This window comes from Cololabis saira, chromosome 9 (assembly GCF_033807715.1).
Source record: "Cololabis saira isolate AMF1-May2022 chromosome 9, fColSai1.1, whole genome shotgun sequence".
In the NCBI taxonomy this organism is placed as follows: domain Eukaryota; kingdom Metazoa; phylum Chordata; class Actinopteri; order Beloniformes; family Belonidae; genus Cololabis; species Cololabis saira.
The window spans coordinates 30,107,667-30,133,380 of record NC_084595.1 but is presented as its reverse complement, the minus strand read 5'-3'; the positions used below and the strand labels follow the sequence as shown (position 1 = coordinate 30,133,380).

Below are 25,714 nucleotides of genomic sequence, written 5' to 3'. Positions count from 1 at the left end.
GCCAGATAAGGAGAGTATATGACGGAAGCGATGGTGAAACCAGAAACTGGTGACGGCTGTCCTGACTCGGACGCAAAGGATCTGTCGAAGATGTGCTCTGTGTTTTCCGGAAAGACAAGTGGTTGGCCAGGGTCTCGAAGTATTCAGGGGGTGATTGGTCTTCGGGGATGAGAAACGAGAAAGAGAGTCGGTGATGGTGGTGGAGTGACCGGGGACATGTGCTGCACGGAGGATAAATTGATGTATGGCTGAGTGCCAGACTAGACGGCGCATGAACGGCATGATGGATGTGGAGTTGGAGCGTCCTTTATTAATTATGACGATACTTATCGATATGAAGATGATGGCGATGATGGTGGCGAAGACGATGCCGATGATGATGGCGATGAATGATGATGGCGATGACGATGATGGCGATGACGAAGGCGATGACGATGGCCATGATGATGGCGAAGACGAAGGCGATAACGATGACGATAACGATGACGATAATGATGACCATAACGATGACCATAACGATGCCGATGACGATGCCAATGACGATGCCAATGATGTTGGCAATGATGATGGCAATGACGATGATGATCTATGGTTCGGTCGATTCGTTTGCACGCTCTGAGGGCCATGCTGCTGCGAACCATCTGCCATCGTAAAAGCCCCCAAAACCGATTGAAGGAGCAGCATCAGTGTATAGATTGATGTCGTGGGGGTGAGCCAGTTGGTCATCATGAAGAAAGTGATCCCCTTCCAGGTGGAAAGGAGGTTGAGCCACAACGAAGCTTGGCACGGCTCGAGTTGCCTGGGGAGATGGGAGACAAGAGAGATGGAACGGCGGAAGCGATGGACGGCAAGTGGGAGATGAAGGCCCGCCCTTGGGGAATAATGCGCATGGCAAAATTGAGGTGGCCCAGGAGGTAGAGGAGTTGGCATTTGGTGCAGCCTGGGGCTAAGAGGAAATAAGAAGACCGATAAGGTTGAGCTTTTCGGTTAGAAGAGATGCCTGAAATAGATCCGTATCGAGAGTGATACCAAGGAATTTGAGGGAGGTGGAGGGGCCCACCATTTTCTCAGCGGACAATGGAACCCCGAGTTCGGAGAAAACGGAAGTCAGGGTGACCAGGCCGGAAACAGGTGGCGATGAGAGAGGGGTAACGATGAGGAAATCATTCAAGAGATGGATGAGGAAGGAATGCCGTGGTTGTTGGAGAGGACCTCTGATGGTGTCGAAAAGTTAGGGGCTGCTCTTGCAGCCCGAAGGTGAGCCTGACTGCAAGTAGTATGCACCTCGCCAGCGGACGCTGAAGTACACCAGGCCGGAAGCGGGTGGCGATGAGAGAGGGTGCCAGAAACCCTGGCCGGATCTAGCGGCTGTAGTTGGTGGAGGTGGCTGAGGGGGGCAGTGGCATCCCGGTGCCAGTAACCCCGGCTGAAGTTAGCTGTTGTAGGTGCTGGAGGTGGATTAGGTGCTGGAGGTGGGCTGAGGGGGGCAGTGGCATCCCGGTGCCAGAAACCCCGGCCGGATCTAGCTGCTGTAGTTGGTGGAGGTGGGCTGAGGGGGGCAGTGGCATCCCGGTGCCAGAAACCCCAGCCGGATCTAGCTGCTGTAAGTTGGTGGAGGTGGGCTTAGGGGGGCAGTGGCATCCCGGTGCCAGAAACCCCAGCCGGATCTAGCTGCTGTAGTGGCATCCCGGTGCCAGGGACCTTGGGGAGGGAGGGAGGAGACTGCTGGTGTGGGTGGAAATCCGGATGGGAGGTGGAAGTTCCAGGAATTATGAGGCTGTGTGCTCCTGCTCTTGTTCCGATGGCTATTTTTTGACCTTGCTTCCGTTTATTGTTTTTTTGCTTTTGAACCGGAGGGTTTAGTTGGAGTGGCCCTTTAATGGGGGCGTTGACGTCACAGCGCGCCGTCGGAGTTGGCGTGATGACGTCATCCGGAAGTGAACTGGTGTCCGCGGAGCTGTTGGCATGGCAGGCTGACATGAGGTGGTTGAAAAGTTTTGCTTTGTTATCCGTGCGGTGAAAGGGGAATCTTTAATCCCGGAGTGTTTTCTGGAGGGTGGCGACGGTCCAGTCCGAGATATTTGCTGAAGGCCGGCCGTCGGGGTTTCTCGCCTGAGCGTGATGACGCTGGGACATCCGGCGCGTTGCGCAGCCTGTGTCGTCGGGACGATGGCGCGGAGCTTGAGTTAACCTCGTGGGAGAAGGAGTTGGAGACCTGAGTTAGCTGTTGTAGGTTCCGGAGGAGGGCTGGGGGGGGAGCTAGCATCCCGGTGCTAGCAACCCTGGCCGGATCTAGCTGCTGTAATTGCTGGAGGTGGGCTGGGAGCTAGCATCCCGGTGCTAGCAACCCCGGCCAAAGTTAGCTGTTGTAGTTGCTGGAGGTGGGCCGTGTAACGATGGAATTGTTTATGTTTCCACACGGACGGCTTAAGGTGAAGGACCGCTCATGTGCAGTTGAGGTTCAGGCACGGCGACGGCTGAAGAGTTTTCCTCCTCCGGATCCCAATCAGCTGGTGTTTGCTGATGATCCCCTGCAAGCCGATCGTCGTCCGAAGGCGAATGGGTGAGTAACTGTTTTCGAGATACGAGAGTGTGTAGTAGCGTTGACGTGCTGCCCGAGAGCCAGCGTGCAGAGAACGAGAGCGAAGAGGAACTGAGGTTTTTGGTTAGTATTTGAAGGTTTGCCGGAAGAGGCGTGGTGCCGGAGGAGGCGTGGTTGAGGCGTGGTCCTGCTCCCGAAATTCGCTGGTTAAGCTCCAATTATTCAGTTGATTGAAATAAAAAACAAATAATAAATATATAAAAAAACAACAGTAATTTCATTGTTTTTAATGAAGATGTAATTATTTATTTATTTAGTTTATGTTCTTAAACAAGTCACAAGTTGCTGGAACTTCCGATTTCTCATTTGTCTTGAATGCACCATCATACACTAAATGATAAAATTTCCATCATTGCAATTATGAATTTACAGATAACAGTAAAACACAACAGCTGCCCATAAAAGCAATAGTTATTTGGCTTTAAAAATGTAAACAGAATTGGACAGAATAGGATTATTTCACACACACACACACACACACACACACACACACACACACACACACACACACACACACACACACACACACACACACACACACACACACACACACACACACACACACACTCACACCCACACACATACATACACATAGCCACATAGACATATACACACTCACGCACACATACACATATATACATATTCATACATTCATGCATGCACACATACACACACATAGCCACACATATGCATACAAACACACAGACACATTTAGCCACACATACATATACACACACACACACACACACACACACACACACACACACACACACACACACACACACACACATGATCATATACATACACGCACACACACATAGACATAGACACTGGCTTGTTCACCTGCATGCTTGCTCTGTAGTTTTTGGGGTTAGTCGCGGTAGCTTAGCTCAGACTGTGATCAGATCTCGTGATTTGGGTCGATTTCTGCTCGTGTTTTGGTCGGCTCCGTGTCGGTTTTGTGTTTTGTTTGTGGTTTTTGTTGCAGATTTCCAGTGCTTGACGTGTGCCTCCGTGTGTTCTTGCTTCCTGGATTAGCAGTGGATGTCACCACCACCTCCCCAAAAAAATAAAAAATAAAAAAAAATAAATCACTGGGTTTGTATGTGTATATGTATGTGTATATTTATGTATGTGTATGCGTATGTATGCATATATATATATATATGTATATATATTAAATATAGTAATAATGCACATATATATGCCTTTGGTTTTTACCGGCATGGTATCAATCATTAATATGTGTGCAGGCAAGGTAAAAAATGTATACAGAACACACAAGATTGAACTGGTTAGGGTTTGTCAAGTCCATGTAACCGAGGAATTACATTGTGATTTTTGACAGGCGTATTAGTCACCAGCTGAAGATTTTGTCACTTCAGCACTCTTATTTGCAGTGAGTCATGAAAAAAAGGATACTTTTGAAAGAATTGGTACTACCAGCTGTCCATGGTCAACAAATGAAACAAATGAAATGTACAGTTACGCGAAATGCACAGTTTTTGTGAATAAAACTGGCAGATTCTAATTGTAGGACAGATGTCAAATAAGAGACATATGAGTGAATTAGAGTTGAGTGGCTCACTACAACCCATTAAACCAAGCACAGTGTTTTCTGTGTGAAACAGTGTGTGTTCTTGTATTAATAAATAGAGAGTCTGTGGTATTTTGGCCAAAAGCATGTCACAGATATTTCATGAATGTATCAGTAAACGTAAGAAAAGAAGAAATTACATGAATCTTTTGGCATTTAACATATCAAAATCAGGAATTTTCAGACAGCATCACTCAGAATTGCTGTATTCATACTTCATATTTACTATGACACCACTAGATGGCAGAAGTTTACTTTATAAGTATCCCTGATTCCTACCCTTGAGTACCTTACACACTGCAGTCTTCATCTTCACAGTATTTAGTCACTGCTTAGATGCTAAAAGTCCGTTTTCGAACGCCTTTTTCCCTTCATAATTAAGGTTTAGGTGAGGTGTTAACCAGTGACTGATGAGACATTGTGGAAAATAAACAGTGCCACAGCTCTCCTGATTTATGACTCACATTATTTTCAGTGAAATTAATTTCATGCGGCTTTCACTCAGCTTCTGCTAAACCACAGGCACAGACTATACAAGGCTAAGTCTGATGTGCTGTCAGGGTTTCCCCTACATTTTTCACATAACAAAAGATTTCACTCAAGGCTATTTTTATACTCCAATCAAGAGACTTTCCATGTGCAGTAAAACCATAGAGACCATTATGTACTTCTTACAATCATCAGACAGCCTCATAAAGCCAAGAGAGAGCAAAGCTCTGTTTCTTACTACTATGTTGCATTTTGATAGAGCTACAATGCATTAATACAGTGATTGTCAGTCAGCCTAAACCCACTGCTTTCGCGGCTGCTGTGATGGTGATACTCATTACTTAGATCCTCTGTGAGCTGGTGATGCAGTGTCTCTAACTCTTATGGCATATTACGCGTATCTCTGATCTACATACTTCCCCAGAATGCAGAGCCAAGTTAGATAAGCCCTTCAGATGACGTGGCAAGGTGCCCGAGCCACAGCACAGTGTTGTCAAGAAGCCTGCCCTTGGTTTGTTACCTGCCATATGGCTTTCCCAATCAGTGCTATCTCTGCTGGTGGAAATCCAGTAGGGAGGGAGAGAGGGAGTGTGTGTTTGTGTGTCGATGTCTATAAGAGGGAAAGAGAGGTCTCAAATGTACCAACACTATCTTCCCCTCATGCTCCAAAAACCAAATGTCAGGACAGCAGAATATCCAACAGAATATTCAGCAGCAATCAATTTATCAATTTATAAATGAATGTAAAAAAACGAGCATTTTGTTTCATGTCAGTCTTTTCTGAAAGTATATTTTGTGATTTCTCATTTATTTAATGGATATTTGTTATCAAACAGATTACGGCCTTAATGATGAAACCATACCAACATCTTAATTATTGATAGTTGTTTATGATTTTTTCATGTTTGCGTTAGTGAATAAATCCTCTCCCATATTGTGTTATTCTATTTATGATACATAGTATACCAGATAATTTGCTTCTCATCTTTACTTCATGAATATCCTGCATATGTAATTGTTTATATAGTGTTTATCAATACAATTTTCTGCTCATTGAGTGACCAGTCTGATCTTTGTGTTTATATTCAGACTCAGCTGTCAGTTACAACTAGTTTGTAGTAAAACCAGTGCACCTTTTGTGATTTAAAACCAAATGCATGAATGGAACCTAAGGATAAACATCATGTTCTGTCACTGCTATTCAGGCTTTCAGACTAAACTTGTAATTAAAAAAAACAAGTTTTATGTTGCATTTTAATGCTCACATGCAGTTCATGCCATCCTTCCACAGAGAACAGGGTTTTATCAAAGATCTTAAAACCTTGATAAGTCATTTTTTATATTTTATAGGTCCATTAGGGGGGTTAATTATTTGGGGAGAAAAACAAAAAAAAATTGGCACATCTTCATTCAAAACCCTGTTCTTAGTCTGCTTTATGAAACAGCCTTCATAAAGTAATAAATCTTTGTCTGCAAAGACGTATTATTTGTAGCTATTTGTAGCAAAGGTCTGTCTCAATTTGAGAAATCGTGATGCTGCCTCTGCTAAGACTCAGCTGCTTGTATTCTATTTTCATGTTTATAATATTTCGACAGTATTCTCTACTTCATGTCTACTTTATGTACATACACAGTATACCCTTGCTTTGTATACATTGCTATGAGTGTTTGTATTGTTGATTCATCTAAACTTCTCTTGCAAAAGATATTTTAAATCTCAGGACTCTTGAGAGCTTCCTGGTTAAATGAGGGTTTGTAAAAGGAATAAAAATACAGTCAACACTGGTAACATATGAAGTTGTTGTTCGTGTTCTCCTGCAGTTGTTTCATCGTGTGGATTGGACCTGTGGTATGAATGTGATTCTCTCTAAACAGACTGAGCTGTGAGCTGTTCAGTCCACTGCTCTGAGCTCTACTGCTCTGAGTGTTGAGCTCTACTGGGTGTCAAATGTTCTCACTAAATTGTCATCCACAAGGGGCGTGTTGATCCACGGTGTTATCAGTTTTATGGATTCCTCTGGGCTTAGCCATACTTGTTGTTTTTACCTCAACTACTGCATTATTTTTGCCCTTTAATATTTCATGAAAAATTCTTCTTTTAACTGTTAATTATTCTAGTTTTTGTTATCAAGCTAAAACCATCTAAATTAGATTTAGTATCAATTTATTATCGTCTTTCATTTTAGAATATAAATCGTTTTTTTCATGTTTTTTCCCTGTTTTTTTCCCTGCCCCTCTTGGTTGCAGTATCACCCTTCTATCAGTAGAGGGTGCTATCTGGCTTTGGTTTTGTGGCCTTACTTTTTTTTCACTTTTTTATTTTCTTTTTGACAACCAACCATCATTTCACATAAAGGAAGTAATACTCTTCTTCTGATTGAGTTTGTTAAGAAAGATGAATGTGCATTTTGGGAAAATATTATGATAGCACAAATACAGCAGAGACTTTAGTTCATCTCCTTGTCTTATTTTGGCTCATAGTGACTAACGCTGAAGCCAAAATAACTCTCCTATACGCCTCAGTTGATGGTGCAGAGGATGGCACGAGTTTGCAGAATACTGTATCTCACTGTAGGCTGTGGATCTCTGCCAGCGAACACACTGGAGACTCCCCGTATTAGAAATGTTGAGGTGGATTCAACACGAGGAGCTCAGTGAAAAGCTGTAGCACACTTTACTGTGCCTGTGCATGTGCTGCTGCTGCTGATGAGTTGATATTACCGATGCAATAAATACATTAGCTTGCGTGTCGTTATGACAATCTCTGATCTAATGAAGTGTTTGTCAGACAAATAGACCTGTGCTTCCTTGTGACTTGTCCACAATGAGAAGAATGATTAAATTAGGACAGGAAATGAGAATATTGTCCCAAGAGTTTAACTTGCAGTGTAAATTAGCTTTAAATTGACCCTGATCTTCAACATTGATTGCTCACTTGTCGGACATTCTTTGACTTACTTTAAATGCTTTTTATGATTCACCTGCTTCTAGATAACAATTTCTGTTCAAGCTTTGAGTTGGGACTTTAGACTGCGCAAGGTGGACTTGGACAGTTACATGACAGATTACCTGTAGTGCCAGTTTATGTACAGTATGCTTTTGTGTGTTGAATACACATTGGTGAGTTAGTGTAATAGTGTTTGTGTGTGTGTGTGGCTCTGTCGTGTCCCATCCACTGTTTTTAGAAGAGCAGCAGAGCGGTTAATGTGCTGGCGGGTGCTGGCCGTCACACTGAAGAGAGCTCGGGCAGTAGCTGTGTGTTTCCTTCTCCCCCCAGGTCCATACAACCTGTCCCTTTGTGTCCCAGGCAAGGCACCCCAGGGTATCAGAACTTATTGTCTGGGTGCACTTGGAAACACCAAAAGGTAGTGTTGCATTGTTTCCATTGATTGCTGTTTTTCAAATAAGCATAATTCTTGTAACTCTCCATATCTTGTCCTGGCAGAATTCTCTTCAAAACAACAAAAAAGAAAATGTCAATCTTGAAGAAAATGGACTAAAACAAATTTAGTCTTTGACAAATGATTGCGATTGCAGTTACTGCTGTTTAGAAAATCATTATTCAGAGGCAACGCATCTGTAATGTATAATTAAGTAGTGTTAAAGCACAACAACATTGTATTAATGAGGCCAACAGCTGGAAACTAGATTTTGATTACTTTAGATTGACCGTCTACCTTACATCCAGCGCTGCCAGAGATGTGGAAAAAGCATTTCCATTACACTTTTGCAAGTAAGTGGACTATCAAATTGCCTGAAAAACCACATCCTGGAAACGAAAAAAGGTTTCTTCAATATTTGGGAGTTTTTTTGAATTAATCGCATTTCCATTATAGGGTTTCTTTTTTTATATTTGGTTTTGCGCACATGTAGTGGTAATGGAAACGTGCCTAGTGCCAACTCCCATTCAAGCCATTGAGAGCAAGGGAAACCTGTCAAGTAATTCTTTTACATTCTCCCCCTTTGTCTGCATATATATTACCGGTAATGGTTAATGGCAAAACCTAAAAGCCACATATATATGCATTTTAATCTTGTAACAGAGAGCTTTTTTTTTGTTCATGGGTATGTGTCAGAGTGTGTTTCCTTCACCATCCCTCTTGACACTCTACCATATATAATGACCCCTAGAAAAAAAAAAAAATCTGCCAAAGAGGACTAAGATGACAGTGAGACCCAAAAGAACAAGAACGAGTGGGACATGAAAGAGCAGGAAAGAAGAGACAGTGATGGGTGCAGTTTAGTGTATGTAGTGTGTAGTGTATGCGAATGAATGTGAAACAAGTTGTGTTGGAATAAAAGGAAACATTTAAATGTGGGACAGACAGGTACTGTATTTACAAACAGAAGAGGACAGAGACAAGGAGAGGAACATTCCCTTTTGTTTAACCTGTGAAGTAGGTAGATGGACTGTAAGCATTCGATGAGACACAATATGCCTTATCATAATACGAGTAGGCAGCTACTGTTTCATCGTAAAATATTTTTTTTTACTCACCTTGAACAAGGACTGTACACAGACAGTCCAAGCTGTAGTGTGTGCTAATCAATTCCTTTGCTCAGGTTCTTTGTCTTTTCTTTTTTCCATTTGTATTCTTACCAAATAATCCACAAACAGCTTTCACCCCTCGGTTCATGGTTATGCTTCATTGTCTGTGTTTGTCTTGCTGGCCAAAATGGGATTTGGAGAACAGTTTGGGGAGTTGTTGCTAGATTGTTTATCATTTTATCACTCATCAGTCATTCGGTGTGAACAGCACAACTTAAAAACTGAGTATTAGACTCATAATTATAGTTTTAAGAGCACAGTAATCTGTCATTGCTGGGATTTGTGACTTTTTTGTCAATTTATGACACTGGCTGGACAGATTAGTCGGTAACCCTAGAAAAGTGACACGTTAAGCTAACTTGGTTCCTCCAATTAACATTGCAGATGTCTTCAATTGTGCAATCAGTCAGTCTGCTTATTTAAAGGGTGAAAAGTAATCACTTTGCTGTTTGGTGTCAGGGTGTTTACCACACTGAACATTGACAGAAAAAGCAAAGAGTTGTCTGAGGAGATAAGAAAGAAAATTATAGAAGCATGTTAAAGGCAAAAGCTATAAGACCTTTTCTAAGCAGGTTGATGTGACTGCAGTAGTAAATTTCATTCAAATGTGTAAAGTCAATGTGATCGTTGCCAACCTCCCTGTTTGAAAGAGGAAAACTGACGACAAACTAAACTAAATGGTAACCAAAGACCCGAAAAAAAACTTCCAAAGAGATTCAAGGTGAATTACAAGTCAAGGTGCTGTGTGTTGAACAGGGTTTCTTTAATTTTTGCAGGGTAGAATGAATTGTCAAAATGATCAAGGCATTCTTGAGTGAAATGTGCTGGCCAGTATCAGAAAGCTTTGTTTCAGTTGCAGGTCATGAGTCCTCCACCAGGACAATGACCTGAAACTCGGTTAAAAACTCAGAGAATGACTCAGAACAAAACAATGGTGACCTTGTATCAGCCCTGATCTAAATCCTATTAAACATCTGCGAAAAGAGGTGAATCATGCATGCAGCCTGGAGAAGAAACTCTTTAAACCTGAGACGGCTGGAGCAGTTTGCATATGAGGAGTGGACCATACACCTGTCTCATCTGAGTTTCAGAAAGTGTTTCAGAAAGTGAATCATTCTGTTTTTCTTTCTTTGACGGAAGGGTACTGTACACATTTGTCCATGTGTGTAGTCTGTTATCTAATCTAACCTTTATGATTTATACTCAGAAAAAACGTCTTTTTTTTTTCCTAATTTTTGTTTGTTTTTCCAGTATTGACATTAATATTGTTGATTTATAAAGCTGTAAATCCAAACAGTGCTCAGATAAAACTGTGGTTTTGTTTGCACCTTTTTGTAGAGAAAACCAATGTAGATCCCAGTGAGAAAAAAATTAAAAAAAATCCCATCAATTTTTAAGAGCTACTCACTACCAAAAAGCTCTTTAAGTAGTTGTATTTAAATCCATTGCAAAACTACCCCTCCACTATCTCAACCGTGTAATTAGAAAAAATAAGTCAGGCAAGCAAAAATACTATTATGGCTGTAGACAATATTGGAAACATAATATCAACACTAGATGTGCAATATAATTAATGACAAAATTGCTTTCGCTGCAATAAAATCACGATCAATCATGATCTGAAGGCCAATAAAATATTTGGCCAATTAGATAACACCTCACTGTCCTGGAGTGGCCTTTCTCCAATGCTTGATTTTGATACAGGTGACTGAAAGGACGCGGAGAGGGCTGTGCACACCATGAGACACCAAGGGAAGGAGCAGAGTGAGGGCAATGTCAAAAAAAGAACAAGTAAAAAAAAAAGTAAGATTAAAAAACCCCCAGCAAATACAAAGTACTTTACCCCCCCCCCCCCTAAAAAAACCCCCCAACAAAAAACAACAAAATTATTTATGCATGTTAAATAATCTTTTTGTTTTTATGTTTAGAATTTAAATTCCCCCTTAATAGTGCAACACCCTCACATCCCAACCTTGTCAAGAATCCAGTAGCCTACATGATGCTTTTTTTGGATTTTCAAAAATGTAAGGGTGATATAAAAACGTTTGGCTGAAATGATTTAGAGGCAGTATTGCCATGATAGGTTACTTTGTTTCTATTGTAGAAAATGTTGCCAGGGTGCATTTTAGAGTTTCTATAAAATTATGTTGTTGGAAGAGTAATAATGCTTCAATTTCTTTTTCATTATCTGTATAGACTATTTACTGCTTGGGGTTAATGTTAGCAGTAAAGCAGAATAACACACCATAAACAAACAACAAAAAAACACCATCTACTGAAGGGTTTCTTTTTTGTTGCTAGCCACACATGTGCTGCAAGCCATGTTGTTATTGCAATATTCATCAATGATATCTCACATTGCATGTTTACCTAATATCATGCAGCCCCACTCCTGATTACCATGCAGGTAGTTCCTGCCGGTAATTTATTTTGACACATTCCCCAGGGCTTAAGTAGTGTGATGAATGGGCAGAGCTGTCAGCCCATCACTATTTGTGTTGGTTTGTGCCATAGCAAGGCCACCTGAGCAAGTGATTTGTGTGGCAGCATTGCAGACAGAAGGCAATATCACCACTCTTTTTCATTAGTATGCCGCAGTATAGAGAGGGCTGCTATCTGATCAGGGAAAGCCTTGACAGTAGAGCAGAAGAAAAGTAGTTCTGGACATGAGGCTGATAAGGAGTGAAATTTAGAAGTAATAGCTTTAACAAAACAAAAACAGCAATCTTATGTCTGCCACTTTAAAACGAAGATGAATCCTATTTTATTCCTGAAAAATACATTTTAATTAGATAGGGCAGTTTAGCTTTCTTTAGTTTTCTTTTACTAACACTTAAAGCACTTTGAATCACTCTATTATTGAATGGTGCTATATAAAAAAACTTGCCTTGCCTTACTATGGTAGGAAATGAAATTGGGATGGAAATAAGTAACTAATAATATTTTTGTTAGTGCACATTTTCTTTTCAACTCCCTTAAAATGACTAATGGAAGGCAGTAAAGTAGCTGTAATTCACCTACTGTCTGTCTTTCTGTATATGTATGTCTGTGTTGACGGAGCTGAGGTACAACTGCTGGTATGTGCGTGGATGACATGAGTATGTGTGTGTTTCTCAATAGGATCAGTTCGTGAAATGAACATGTGGCGTATAGTGAGCCAGGCAAAGAAGGATGTTAAAGGATCTTTTTTGGCTGCATCAGCAGTTTCAGCAGGAGGAGAATGAGGGAGGAGAGGGGAGGGACATGGAAAGACCAAGAGAGGCAGAGTAATACCAGTAAACAGGTGCCGACTCCATTAGCACCTCTTTTCCTGTGCACTTGTTTTTCTGTACACTAGACATAAGCAATATACAGTCCACCGTTACTACTGTACTATATATCTATATATATATATATATATATATATATATATATATATATATATATATATATATATATATATTCAATGTAAAACTATAACAAGTTATTGGAGGAAAAAAAACAGGGTCCTGCAGAAATCAGTGAAACAAGGCGTTTGATTATAGTTTCCAACTGACAGCCAGGGAGTGATATGGAATAGCCAGTTATCGCTCTCAGCCCCAGTCCATGCACAAGCACACTGCACCAACATCTTTGCATGGGTACCAATCCTGTCTGCTGCAGACAGTAGCGAAGGGGGAGGGAGGCTAGCGAGAGGGGGAGAGTAAATGAGTAGCAGCTTTTCCTCCCCTCATGCATGTTTTAGTTTTTTTTTTTGTTGTTGTTGTTATTTCTTCTGCTATCCTGGTGTGTGTGAGAGTGATGGTGTCATTGGCTGTAGCGATGACGGAGTCCCTTTGTACCCCAGTGATTCTACACAGATGGACACACAGCAGGTTTATGAGAAACTGAGAAATTAAATACAGGAAAAGGAAACAAAATCAATGCAGTGTGAGGAGGGAGAGCTGACTTTGAGTTAAAGCTGCTCAAGCTATTTCTCAAGTGTCGGTTCATCCTTTTGCAATCTTTGTTGAGGAAAAGGGTAGTGGAAGGGTTGAAGCAGTTTTACAGCACGATAAAGCAATGAACGGGGGAGAATTCTAGAGAAGGGGAACATTATATATATATATATATATATATATATATATATATATATATTACATATGGGAAGGCATAGCTGTTTGTTCCCTGTTATTTGCCCTTTTGTCTTCTGCTCTGGGAAGGTGAGAGAACAGAGAGAAAAGCAGAGGAAAAGATTGAACGAGGCAAGTGAGAGAGGGGGAGAGTGTAGCATCGAAGCAAGAGGGAGGGAGAGAGTGAAAGAGAGCTGCGCTGCAGTAGCATCCCACAGCAGACGGCTGAAGATTGCCGGTGTGTGTGACTGCACTGCTGAAGAGGAGGAGGAGGAGGAGAAGGCAGAGGGTGAGCACGCTCATAGACTCTGCAGGTCCACAGAGGAACACGCAGCAGCAGCAGCAGCAGCAGCGGCAGCAGCGGCAGCAGCAGCGCTAGTGTTCGCCTGTACCAGGTAGAAGTCCCAGTTCTGTCTCCCCGCAGACCACCGTTGGAAGATCTGGACACACCAACAACGCAGAGACCCCCACCACCAACGCTATGGCACAAGCAGCCAAACATCTCCGCAAGAACAAGGATTTAGAAGCCCAGTTAGAGCAGGAGCGCAAAGAGAAGGAGGACGAGAGGGCCAAAAAGAGGAGTCGTTCACGGGATAAAAAACGCAAGGTACTGGGACCATTGACAGGTGGGGGGGGGGGCAGCCAGGGGTGGGGTGATGAGAGTGGGGAGGGAGGGGTGGCAGGAAGATTTAGATGACCCCCCTTCTTTCTCCGTCATGCTATGTCAGGGGTGCCATGGCACACATGGAAACCTGGTCATGAGCACATTTCCACTGTGTGTTCACAGCCTCCTTGGCACACATGTATGTCATGTGCATACAGGTACAGGGAAACGGTACTGCACACTGCATGCTTTCCTATTCCTCTGGACTGCTCTCTACCTGCTTTATTGACTGTCCTGTCTGAGCCCTCTGATAAGGCAGTGGAGTACTCTCTCTCACTGTGTCTCTGTCCCTTCTGTCTCGTTCCCTCTCTCTTTTCTTTGTTTTCACATTGCAGTATGCACTAATCTTCCATGAGGACAGCAAGCTTGCTTGCAAAAGAACATCTTATCTTGCATTTGATTTGCCTCTGTAAAGGCATTGCAATGACTGCAAAGAAATGAACCGGGGAGGTTTGTTGTAAACAATAAATCTCTCACAGGCTGCAGGGATGCATCATTCATTCTACTTGATTCTTCTAACTGCTTGTCGCATTTCACTCAAACTCATTAATGAAAATGAGTCATCTGCAGATTGGTGGCAAATTGGTCTTCGGTAACTGAGTCCAGGCGTCCTGTGAGGCAGCTCTGTGCCAGGATGGCTGTAAACCAATCTGATGCTGATGCAGTAGAGACAGTGTTATGGACAGAAACACAGTACAGCTTCCTCTTTCCCAGAAAGGGGAGGCAGAGCTGATAGGCCAGTATGCGGAGGTTATTATGCATATATCAGTAAAAGAAATGAGAGAAAAGAAGGAACATGAAGAGAATAAGAGGTGCTCCGACACAGATACACCTGGGTGGATTTTTGTTAGTAGGGGTGTGCTTGCCAGCTATCTCTATTAAGATGTTTTCTTCACAGACACATGCCATCCCTCTCTCTGTGATGATTGACATGAGTCATTGATTGCAAAGTTAGTCTCATTGTATTTTTTACCTCTCAGCTCTTTCAGAAATGGACCATATCAGCCTTTAATTAGCTTCATAATAATATCAAAGGGTGATTGCGAGAGCAGAGACGACTGTGTACGTGTGCATTATGCATGTGTGTAAGTGCATTCTGTGTGTGTTTGAGAATGAGGTCCAAGAAGGGAAGAGCCTGCAGCTCTGACAGTATGAATGAGGCTGGGATGAGAGTTGGGAGGGTGCGAATAGAGTCCAACTTTGAGTGAAAGTGTATGATTTCAGAGGATCCCATATCGCTTACGTAACAATGCAGCTTAAGTCTTTCAAGTACGCTTCCTGAGCGCCCCCCCCTCCTCTTCCCTCCCTACCTCTTCTTCCTTTTTTACCACCAGCTTACAGGCAATCCTGGCTTCTGGAGCAGATCTTAATACTGAAGGAAACCTACTTTTTTATCTCCTCGTTTCCTAATTAATGTATGCGGTTTTTATATGTGCTGAAATAACTGCAAAAAATGTAACTTAGATGGTTTACTATGTGTCCATGTTGCCCAACTATCTGGTTTTTTTTTAATTTCCATTTCAACGCCACCTGTTTTTTGGGTAGCTGTTTTTCACATCGATCTGCACTTCAGCAGTGTGTTAATCCTCAGTATCACAATACTGACAGTCAACAATTTCACTGTGACGGGAACACATTTTAATGTTATAAAATGTATGAATACTCAGAAATATTTCTTTTTTTGTCGCCAGCAAACCAGATATTTGTAAAGCTTCATTTACCCACAAATTCATGCTACATTAGCGATGTGTTTCGAATCATTGCGTGAAAAATTACTCCGCTTTTTTTCGTTATTGCTCATTACGTCTCTTGTACAATGAAATGGTCCCAACTATAGTGGTAATTCTTTGTATTTTAAGTCCAATTAAGGAAGAGAGTTTGAATCTGAGGTCACCGAGACATGACAGTTGCTTCTAGGTAATACTAGCAGGGCCTTTTGAATGGAAACATCTCTTTCTATTGAGATATATGTATATATATGTGTGTGTGTGTATATATATATATATATATATATATATATATATATATATATATATATATATATATATATATATATATAGATATATATATGTATGTATCTTTGAAATACAGTTTGGCATGCTCATTTGATTTATTCTCTGTTGTTGGTGGCTAAAATATGTTTTGCATGACTATCCTGTCCCTTTGAGGACATAAATCTGTGTGCACTGATGAATGTCCAGAGTCATATAACTAACAATATGTCATCAAAGGGTGAAAGTGCCATTTTAATTGGCTTCATGGTGTTGTGGCAAATACAGTACAGGTCAGATGCTGAGCAGTGGATAATGTTGTCCTCAAATTACTTTTATTGATGAGTTTGCTCCTCTTGAAAAATGAGCATTGTCAGGACGTGAACAACGCCCTATTGTTCCAGTCAGCACCTATTTTACCCTCATTTTGCGTGTGCGTTTGTGTCTAGATCTGAAGACGTTTTGATATGTAAAGAATTACCTGGTGGTTGTGACCATGAAGTATGAAGTTTCACTTTGCTGTGTTGTTTCATATCAGGCTGACAGATTAAAAGAACAAACAGGGCAAAATGTGTCTAGTGAAAGGTTTTAGACATTTATTTGACAGTTTTTTTTTCCATATTTGGTGTTATTTTGGTTTGTTTATGTGTTCAGAGCAGTATTTCTGTGTGTAGTAGAAGTAATAGGAACCCTATGGATTCTCCACGAATGTCATTTTTTTTTCAGGCACTGAATAATTTTTGTAAGATTTATTTAAAAAAAAGATAAAACAAACAAGCCTCAATTATCTTATTTTATTTTAAAAGTTCTTGTCATGGAAGAGAAAATACAATTATGAATAAGGTTAATAACATCATTAATATTTTTGTTGCCAAAACACGGAATTGTTTTAATCTTTTACATTTTTGCTTTAAAATGCTGGTTATTCATATTCCTGGATAAATCATTAAAATATCCACAAAAAGGGACCAATGCAATCTACAGTCAAGATCACAATTTAAATCAAAAGTTTTTTTTATGGAAAGAAAGCATTGCAAAATGCTGGAATTAATGTGGACGTATCTTACATATGAATTTCAACTAATGATGTATTTGGTTCCTACTCTACTGATCTGACTGTTATTTTCTATTTATATTTTTGTCAATAAAATATCAACAACTAAGATATATTTAAAAATTTCCTTTGGCCCAAATTAATGTGCTTCATGTTTTGTTATTCCCAATCAACTGCTTCCAAAGGGAGTTTCCAAAGGGATTTGATTTTCTGTAATGCAAAACTAGAAAAGAGTACAGTCTCCAATTTGAGAGGCTGTAACTATCTGATGTTCCTTTCAAATTTCATGGATTAACAGTTTTAGATAAATAGAGCTTTATTAGTTGAAGTACAGTATCTGGATGTCAGGATCATCACAATGACATTAGTATGCATGAAATTGTGTTACTAAAAGGTCAGCATTACTGTATACATGTGACTTTTGGGGGATAAAGTACAAAGAAGCACTGTGCTAGTCAAGGATTGACCCATCAGTGGCGCTGGTTCTCTGCTGGTTAGCAACTTGGCTGTTCTGTCTATATATTGTCTATCACTTTAACTGTCAATGATCAGCAGCTCATCAAGCGCTTTTAGGAGAATAAATCTCCTACACAAACTTACTTGACAAGCAATATTGGTGCAAGATCGTGCAGCTGATGTGCCTTCAGTGCAATGCTAGAAGTACAGTCTTAGAGCTCTGTATTCAATCTTCATCTTCACATACACCAGAAGAGGCAGCAGTGGATCAGCATTCCAGCCTTGTCGCTGTCTGCCCTCCAAACTCTCGTATCCTCCAACAGCAAAGTGTTATCACTGAGGTTCATGTGTTAACATGTATGATTGTTATTGTAGATCTGGGTAAGTGTGGATGGCGTGTTTTTGGGTATACTGTATGACTGTGTGTTTGCATGTTCACATTTGGTGCAGTGAATTAGAGGCTGCTGCAGTGGCTAAGCTCATCACAACCTGTACTGGCACTTCTCTGCTGATCTGCCCTGGTTACTTGTAACTCAGATTATTATGATCAACGGTATTTTTCTTATTATTATTTGCTGATCACATATACAATTTCTGTTGCATATTTTTCTTGGGGTAAAATTTTGAAGTAGGCATTTTGTTGCTTTTATGTCAAATGTTCAGCATGAAATTCTAGTTTGATTAGAAGTGAAAGGTAAAAATAGTCAATGTTCCTGATATGGTCTAGACATACGTCAACAATTGTGTACACAAATTATTTGTTGAGGTCCTCTGACATTCCAGCAGAGGATGGGGACATTGATTGAGAAAGAGAAATGATCTTGGCTACCCTTGCTGATGCAGGTGAAGAGCTCTTGCCATATGATGGTTGGTTGTAGTCGTGTCAAACCCAGAATCTGGTGGGCAACTTGACAGGGTTTCCCCCCTCTGTCACTTGTCCCAAAATCTTAGGGAATAACACGGACTCGGATCAATAGAACCATCGGGCTGAAAAAAGATTTACGTTTCACTGTAAAACTTCTACAACAGTTTTGTCTTTCATCCTCACTATTCCAGCAAATCTGGCCCTCAAATGTGGAAAAATGTTGATCTGCTGCAGACCCTGTTCTAGTTTGTAAATGCGGCTAATGCACTCTGAATGATGACTTAGTTTCAGTGACTCCCTTCATGATTTGCTCCTCTGGGTCACTATGTATCATTTCCTAACTCATGTGACCATCACCGATCACGCACAGATGCTCCTTAATGACAGTGTAAATAATAATGTGGAGATGAAGCGCTGCTGACTTGGTTGTCCTTGGTATCAGATATCGTGCAACAAAAGTTTGCATTTCATGATACTGAAACTGTGTACAAGCATAGGAAAGACATGATAAGAACAATCTACAACAAAGTTTATTTTGGTCTCTATATCGATTCAAGTCTACGTTCACTAGCCATTATGAGTTCACTTATTAAGAAATGAAAACATGTGAGGATGTGTGTATATAATGCAGTGTTTCCGTCTATTTTCCATTTACTTGTCATAATTGTAATGGAAACACAAACAAATTTCTATTTTGTTTGGCAATTTTCTTAATCATTCTCCATTATGTAAATTAGGTAGGCTATCTTTGAAAGCACAGAGTCTGCTTCTCACTTACTGGTTGATCATCAGGATGCAGAGATCCTGTTTCATGAAACGATGCCAGAAACCACAAGTAGAAAATGGCACTTCCTGTCGTGGCGCTTCCATACTACTGGAGGGCTTATTCAACGGACTGTGACATCTTGTATTCTCTCAGTGACAAATTGCAACTTTATTTCTAATCATTTGAAGTACATTTTTTGAGTAGATTTACAACATAAACCTATACTGTATAACTGACAATTTTAGGACCATAGTTATGGCAAGAATGTGATGACAAAATTATTATCCCCTATTTCTGCCCTTTAATGTAGTGTTATGAAAGAAGCTTCCCTTTAAAAGATTGCCACCCACCTTTATTTATTTTAGTTTTTTTATTCATAATAAGGCCAAAAGTGCACATAGAAATGTATACGGTATACACAATAAGTAAACTTGGGGATACAAATAGGTGGAGGAAATTGTAAAAGGACTACATTACAGAAGTCAATAAAACCATAATTGGGAAAAAGATCTGAATTAAAAAGTATATTGTTAAATGAAAATAAAACAAAAAAAAAATTAAAAGGGCATGAAAAGGGTGAGAAATGAACTCATGAATTAAAAAAAACCTGCGATTTCCTATTTAGGGTAATAATTGAGAGCTACAGCCTTTTTCAGTTTTAATCAAAACAAACTCAACAAGATGATTTAATTCTTAAACATACAGACGAAATACACACATACACAGATACACAACAATGTACTTATTAGTAAACCATAAAATTGCTGGTGAGGAGAGTTAGTTAACATTTGACAGAATTAGTTTAGATGGTTTTCTTCAGAACTTGATCACCAGTAAAAATGTATTTTGCATTATGAGAGAGATATTAGTGGATTCTGTTTTACTTGTCTGCAGTTGTATTTTTCTGGATTATTAATATTTTACTTTGCTGGGAGTTGCCTGAGTATAAAGATATGCTGTACAGTGAGTAGTTCAGTTATTGTGTGCTCTCAGATGCTTTTCTTTTCACTATTATTGAGAGTGTGCATCTGGATTGGGATAAATTGTGAAGGTTCCTGTAGGTTTTTACTGGAGGCCCCACCAGTCTGACCAATATCATCTCACTTATCAACTACGGTAGATTATTGCTGTCAAACAACTGTAAACTCGCAGATTTATCAATGAAAATCAGGTTCAGCCAACCAGCATGCTACTCATTCCACTTCTCTTTGCTCAAATGTCACTAATGTCTGTGTGTGTTAATAAATCCCATATCGTGTGTGTCAGTGTTTGTGTATAAGTGACTGCGGCCCAGGTGGCCCCGTGGAACCCCTCAGACAGATGACTCAGCAGGCCTCGCTGAAGCACTCACTCCTGCTGATGGGAAGGAGTTTCACTGGGTCCAGCTCATGGCTGTACTGTAAGTGCTCTGTAAGTGCTGTTGCAAGGTGGCAAGGAGCTGCATACTCTGCCTGAATTAAACCTGGGACAGAGGAACATGCAAGTCCAGTCTAATGGCCCGGCAGACTTTATTTTTGTGTATTTTTTTATTTTTATTATTATTTTTTTTTTTTTTCTGTAGATGCCCCAGAATTGTTATTGAAGTACACCCTTCAAAAGATACTTTCTATTTTGTTTTGTTTTTAAAGACAAAGCAAAATAACATCCACCATCCTGCAGCCTCTCACTGCAGACTTGAGGCTTCCCCAAAAGTTTGAACCCTCAGGGTATTTTTAAGCTCTTTATCAAGGTGTCGGTGTCAGTCTTTTTTTTTTTTTAAAGGTTGAAACCAGCCACCTACAGCTGCTTTATTATGTTTTGATGAAAGAAGGAATGATATAGGATTTCGATAAACCTCGAAAACCTGGGAACACAGATTGTTTATTGCTGTTTCCTGGCTGGTGATTTTAAAATAAAATGAAGAAAGATACATGACTTTCAGAAAATCATTTGTCTCCAACAGAGTTTTCTGTTAAAGAATTGGGTTTAGTAGCATCTATGTGATTGTTCTCCCTCAGCACGTGAGCTGATGTGTCATACTGAGAGGGGGCTTCCTTAGATTTCCCTCCCTCCCTCCCTTCATGTTCTCTCTATCTGTCTCCTTGGCCGATTGCGCTAATCTCTTCTCCCAATTGTTATTCCGCAGCTGTTACATAACTGCCTGGATCAAAAATTGAGAGTTCAGGGTTATTGAAATGGATCGTCTTCATACCCAAATAAAATGTGGGGTGAAGGCGAAGTAGAAAGAATGATGTCTTATATTTTGAAAGGAATTTGATGTCACTGTGGCAGTGAATGGTGTGGAAAAGCAAAGCCGTCGGTGCTCCTTGCATAGCTTAAGCTCTTTCCCTTAAAGCTCCTTCGGGCTGATGAGGAAAGAGAGACAGGAGGTGAGATTCTGAGCTTGGTGCAGTTTGATGTCCAGGTACTTTTAAGTCCTGACTTGAAATTCTCAGACTCCCGAAGTGATGCAAACAATAGCTGGAGCCTGTGCAGTATGCTGCCTACCATTTACTGCATTGATCTGCTCTGCTTTGACATGTTGAAAAAAGATTTTATCTGTCTTTCGCACTCTGCTTTAAAGGGGACATATTATGGCATTTAATGTATATTTTAAACAGGCCTTGAATGTCTTAAAAACAATCTAAAGCTTGTTTTTTCTACATAAATCAGAAATTCAGTCTCTGGGTCATGTTTTTATTTTTTCCGCTTCTAAAGCCTTTTTCTGTGCTTCATTTTCAGGGCGGGGGGGAGCTATGATAATGAGGCTCTGCGCTGATTGGCTGCTTGAATGACGTGTAGGAGGGGAGGAGAATAAGCCTCTCTCCGGCCAGAGCAGCCGGCTGCGTCGTACTACAAAACGTGTCCCATGCGAGAAGCTTCTGCGACAAAATCCATTCCATGGCTTTATTTTTTTTGTATTAGACTGTCCTAACTGGCCGCGAGTTTAACAGTTTCAGTGTGGACAGAGAGCGTCCGATGTCACGCAGCTCGACGTGATAGTCGGACGCTCTCATTCAGTTACACGCTGTAAACGGATCTTAAAGCCTGATTTACGGTTCTGCGTTAAATCAACGCGTACCCTACGCCGTAGGCTCTGCGTTGGTGTAACGCGGAACCATAAATCAGCCTTTAGTCACCTCGTCTTCACACAGGAAGATTTCTCATCATTTCTTATGTTACAAGACAGATGAATCATGTTAACTGTAAATAAATCACTACACTGAATTTTCACAAATGGCAACTTTATTGTTAAAAAAATAAAATATGAGTTCTATATAAATAACATTTATGCACTATTGCTGGCTCAAGGAAGGGCCGTGCGTGTCGTTGAACAGCTTCAGGTGCTTGGAAGATCTGAAACCAGACAGAAAAAATGTATTACTAATTTACCTAACGAGTGAGTGGCTCCGTTAGGGAACACTGGAGCCGGGCCGGTCCGTGAGCAGCTCCGGTGCTCCGGAGCTAAGCTAAATACTTAGCCCATGCAAAGATCATACAAATATAAATAACATTAAAAAAAAAACTTACCGCTGACTCGTGTGCAGTTGCCGGGTCCGTGCTGTGGGAACGGATCCTTTTATGAGGGTAAATGTTGATGCAAAATCTCATTTCTACTCTCTCTCGCTGTTCAAACAGCCACCGCTTCTAAACAATGGAGGAGCTCCAGCCGGTGGAGAGAGCTGGTTGTTGGTGTGATTTCAGCAGCAGAGGCCGAACCTTTGCGCCTCGGATGACGTCACCATAGGCGCAGATTCTAATCGGCTCAAAAAAAATCACGTGAGGGATTCTGTAGGGCGGGGGTCACAGACCTTGCAGAAATTCATGGGATTTTGTCTCCCCTCTGCTGGCAGGGTGAGGGGAGATCACTTTATATATGTTAAAACAAGAAAAAACGTGTTTTTCATAATATGTCCCCTTTAAACAGTATAACATGTGGGTGCCACAAACTGATTTGACTCTACACATTTTACTGAGCTGAAAAACTAGATGGTGAGATTCTGCTGATTTTTCTCTCATGTAGCCATGCGTTTCCTGTTATTAGCATCAGCAGTTAGCATTTAGTTGAAGTTGTTGTTAGTTTGTGTGGTCAAGGCAAGCATGCCAGTGTAGGACCAATTTGTACATGTGTGGGAAGCAGCCTGTGTATTGGTGAGTGTGTGCAAGTGTTTTGTGTGAAGATGAATGCTCAGGGTGAAGGAATGCAGCCCAGAGGTAAAGCCACAGAGAGGAGTGGCAGCAAAAAGGAGTGAAATATAAGGGGAGAGTGGGTGACCCCATGGTGGTTCTGCACCCTTTTCACACGTATTGGATAAATGATGTTGTATTAACCTGACTGATATGGTGATTCCTTTTTTTTGCTGTATACGAGGGGAGAAAGAAATAATTCAATTCAAGACCCCAGCAGTACAGTGGGTCATTATGGCAGCATGGCTGTTGGCTGTAATTCTGTTTCATTTTTCTGGACAGTGGCAAATGTTTGATTTATTTAATGCTGAGAGCAGTGGCTGAAGAATGAACTAAAACCTGTGTTGTCCGAAGTGGAGTCCAAAAATGTAGTGTGTACGTAGTGTTGCAGAAGCATAGACTAAGAATAGCAGATCAGATGATGAGGGTGTAAGATCAAGCCGTGATGGATTCCTTCGAGTATCATTGTGTGTTCCCTTATGACAAATCTTTGCAGAGTGTAGATTCCTTGAGTCATCTAATCCTCGCATCAGTTGCCATCACAGCATTGTGGCATCACAGACCTGTTATTAAAAGCTTAGCCATTTGCAAACCCCTTGATCTGATTCCCCTGGAGGAAAAGGTGGTGTCACTTTGATATGATGCTCTTTACTTCATATCCTACCCAGCATGCATGGTGATGTTCTACTCTCAAGTGGAGCTGCAAGTAACAATAGTAAGTAGGACGAAACATGAAAGAGCACATTGCAATTCTTATTCATACATTTGCTTAATGAACATCTGCAATAGGAGCAAGTGGAAACTGTTACTTTACTAAAGAAGTCATGTTTGATATGCTTTTAGTTTAAGATAAGCCCAGCACAACTCAAATAAATTGACCATAAAAATGAATACCTTTACAACAACTTTAAGCATGACACTCCCTATGAAACCTTTGAGAGGATCAGTGAAACACCTTCAAGAATGAGACAGTTTGCCTTCTTTTCAAACTGTGCCCTGCTGGCAGTAGGTATGAGATGGTCTGCATTGTGGAAATAACACCTGTATGTCAAACAGCTAGTTCACTTAATTCAGAATTATTAGTTCACTGTGTATTTCGACTGTGGGAGAAAACCTGTGCAGACACATTATTTATTCTTGGAAACAGTAAAAAATATAAACAATATTAAGCTAGGTGTTGTTACAGCTGAATGGCATTTCATTTGTGTTGGTGCATACTATGAAAATTACAGTTTTTAATAAAAAAAAAAACATGCATCAATCTATTGTGAATACACTAACGTTTAGGTTATGACTGTAGCTACCAGAAAAACACCAATATCTAAAAGACTTCTCAAGAACTATTCAGTAGCTTCACATTTGATGGTAGAAGACAACCCTCTGTGCAATATATTCCAAGTTTTGTCCAAAAAAATGAGTTAATGCATGAAACATATTTAAGCCTGGCAAGGCACTAAGGATCAGGTCAAAATGCCCAAGCCAAAGTGAAGACCCTCAGTACCTCAGAGGGCTTGCCTATCCATAAGCGCGTTGCAAGGGTTAAATTCTTAAAACATGTTAAATACCTACATGTATGTGACATTGCATTACAGTTGAGGGACTTGACGGGCAAAGACTGTGCTGTTAAACCTCCTGAAATTATTTATTTTGTTAGTCTAAGAGGGAACCTTTATTTGGTCGACATCAGTCTCACTCATAACTTCTCACTGCTGTGTTTGTTATGTAGAGTGACAGGGACTCAAATAATTAATTGTCCATGGTTCATTCAATTATAATCACTATTTTGTGGTTGTGTCTGTTTGCCTGTTTGCAAGTTCATCTGCTCATTGAACAGAGACACGTGGATTGTATTGTGGCGCAGGATTTACAAGCTAGCTGGGATTGTGGTGTTACCCAGCGACTAATTGGCTGACCCTAGAGATTTTTCCCAAGCTGAAGCAGAGCCCAATGCCCACCCCATTCCCTGTTTCCCTCCCGCCTTGGTGGAGTTCCTTCCTTCAACCCCCCCTTAATCAATTCTCCTACTTCAGCATAGACATCCCTCTCTCTGCGGCAGTTACTTGTGGCACATTGCAACACTGCAAGATCATGCATTCCTATCACCTCCCTCTTCTCTCTCTGAGTTTGCGCTAAACACTGTGGATCCATATTTAGAGAGATTAAGTGAGCAACAGTGAGAGGAAGGAGGGTGCATGAAGCATCAATCACTTTTAGTGTTTCAGCAGCCTAATGTTTTTAATAGGCTGAAAAGGGAATGTGGTGAAGGTAGCTGGGGAAAACTGCATTCCACCACACACATTTGGAAAACCTCTCAAATATTCAGACTGTCATCTGTTATTCTTTTTATTTAGTTATTTATTTATTTTTAGTGGTGCCATCTCCATATTAACTGAATTGAAGAAGAGGAGTCAGTCCTTGAGGAC

At 40.7% G+C, this 25,714-nt stretch overlaps 1 protein-coding gene and 1 pseudogene across 1 annotated transcript in view; one reads left to right on the top strand and one right to left on the bottom strand.

The window, feature by feature from the left end:
- Positions 1–586: 586 nt before the first annotated feature.
- On the bottom strand, positions 587–2,266 carry LOC133451264 (uncharacterized; annotated as a pseudogene).
- Positions 2,267–13,649: 11,383 nt separating this feature from the next.
- ank1a (ankyrin 1, erythrocytic a) overlaps positions 13,650–25,714 on the top strand; it is a 98,708-nt gene continuing 86,643 nt past the window's right edge. Inside the window, exon 1 of the mRNA XM_061729180.1 lies at positions 13,650–13,935. Within this exon, the coding sequence (XP_061585164.1) occupies positions 13,810–13,935 (126 nt within the window). The 5' untranslated portion in view covers positions 13,650–13,809. The remainder of the gene's footprint in view (positions 13,936–25,714) is intronic.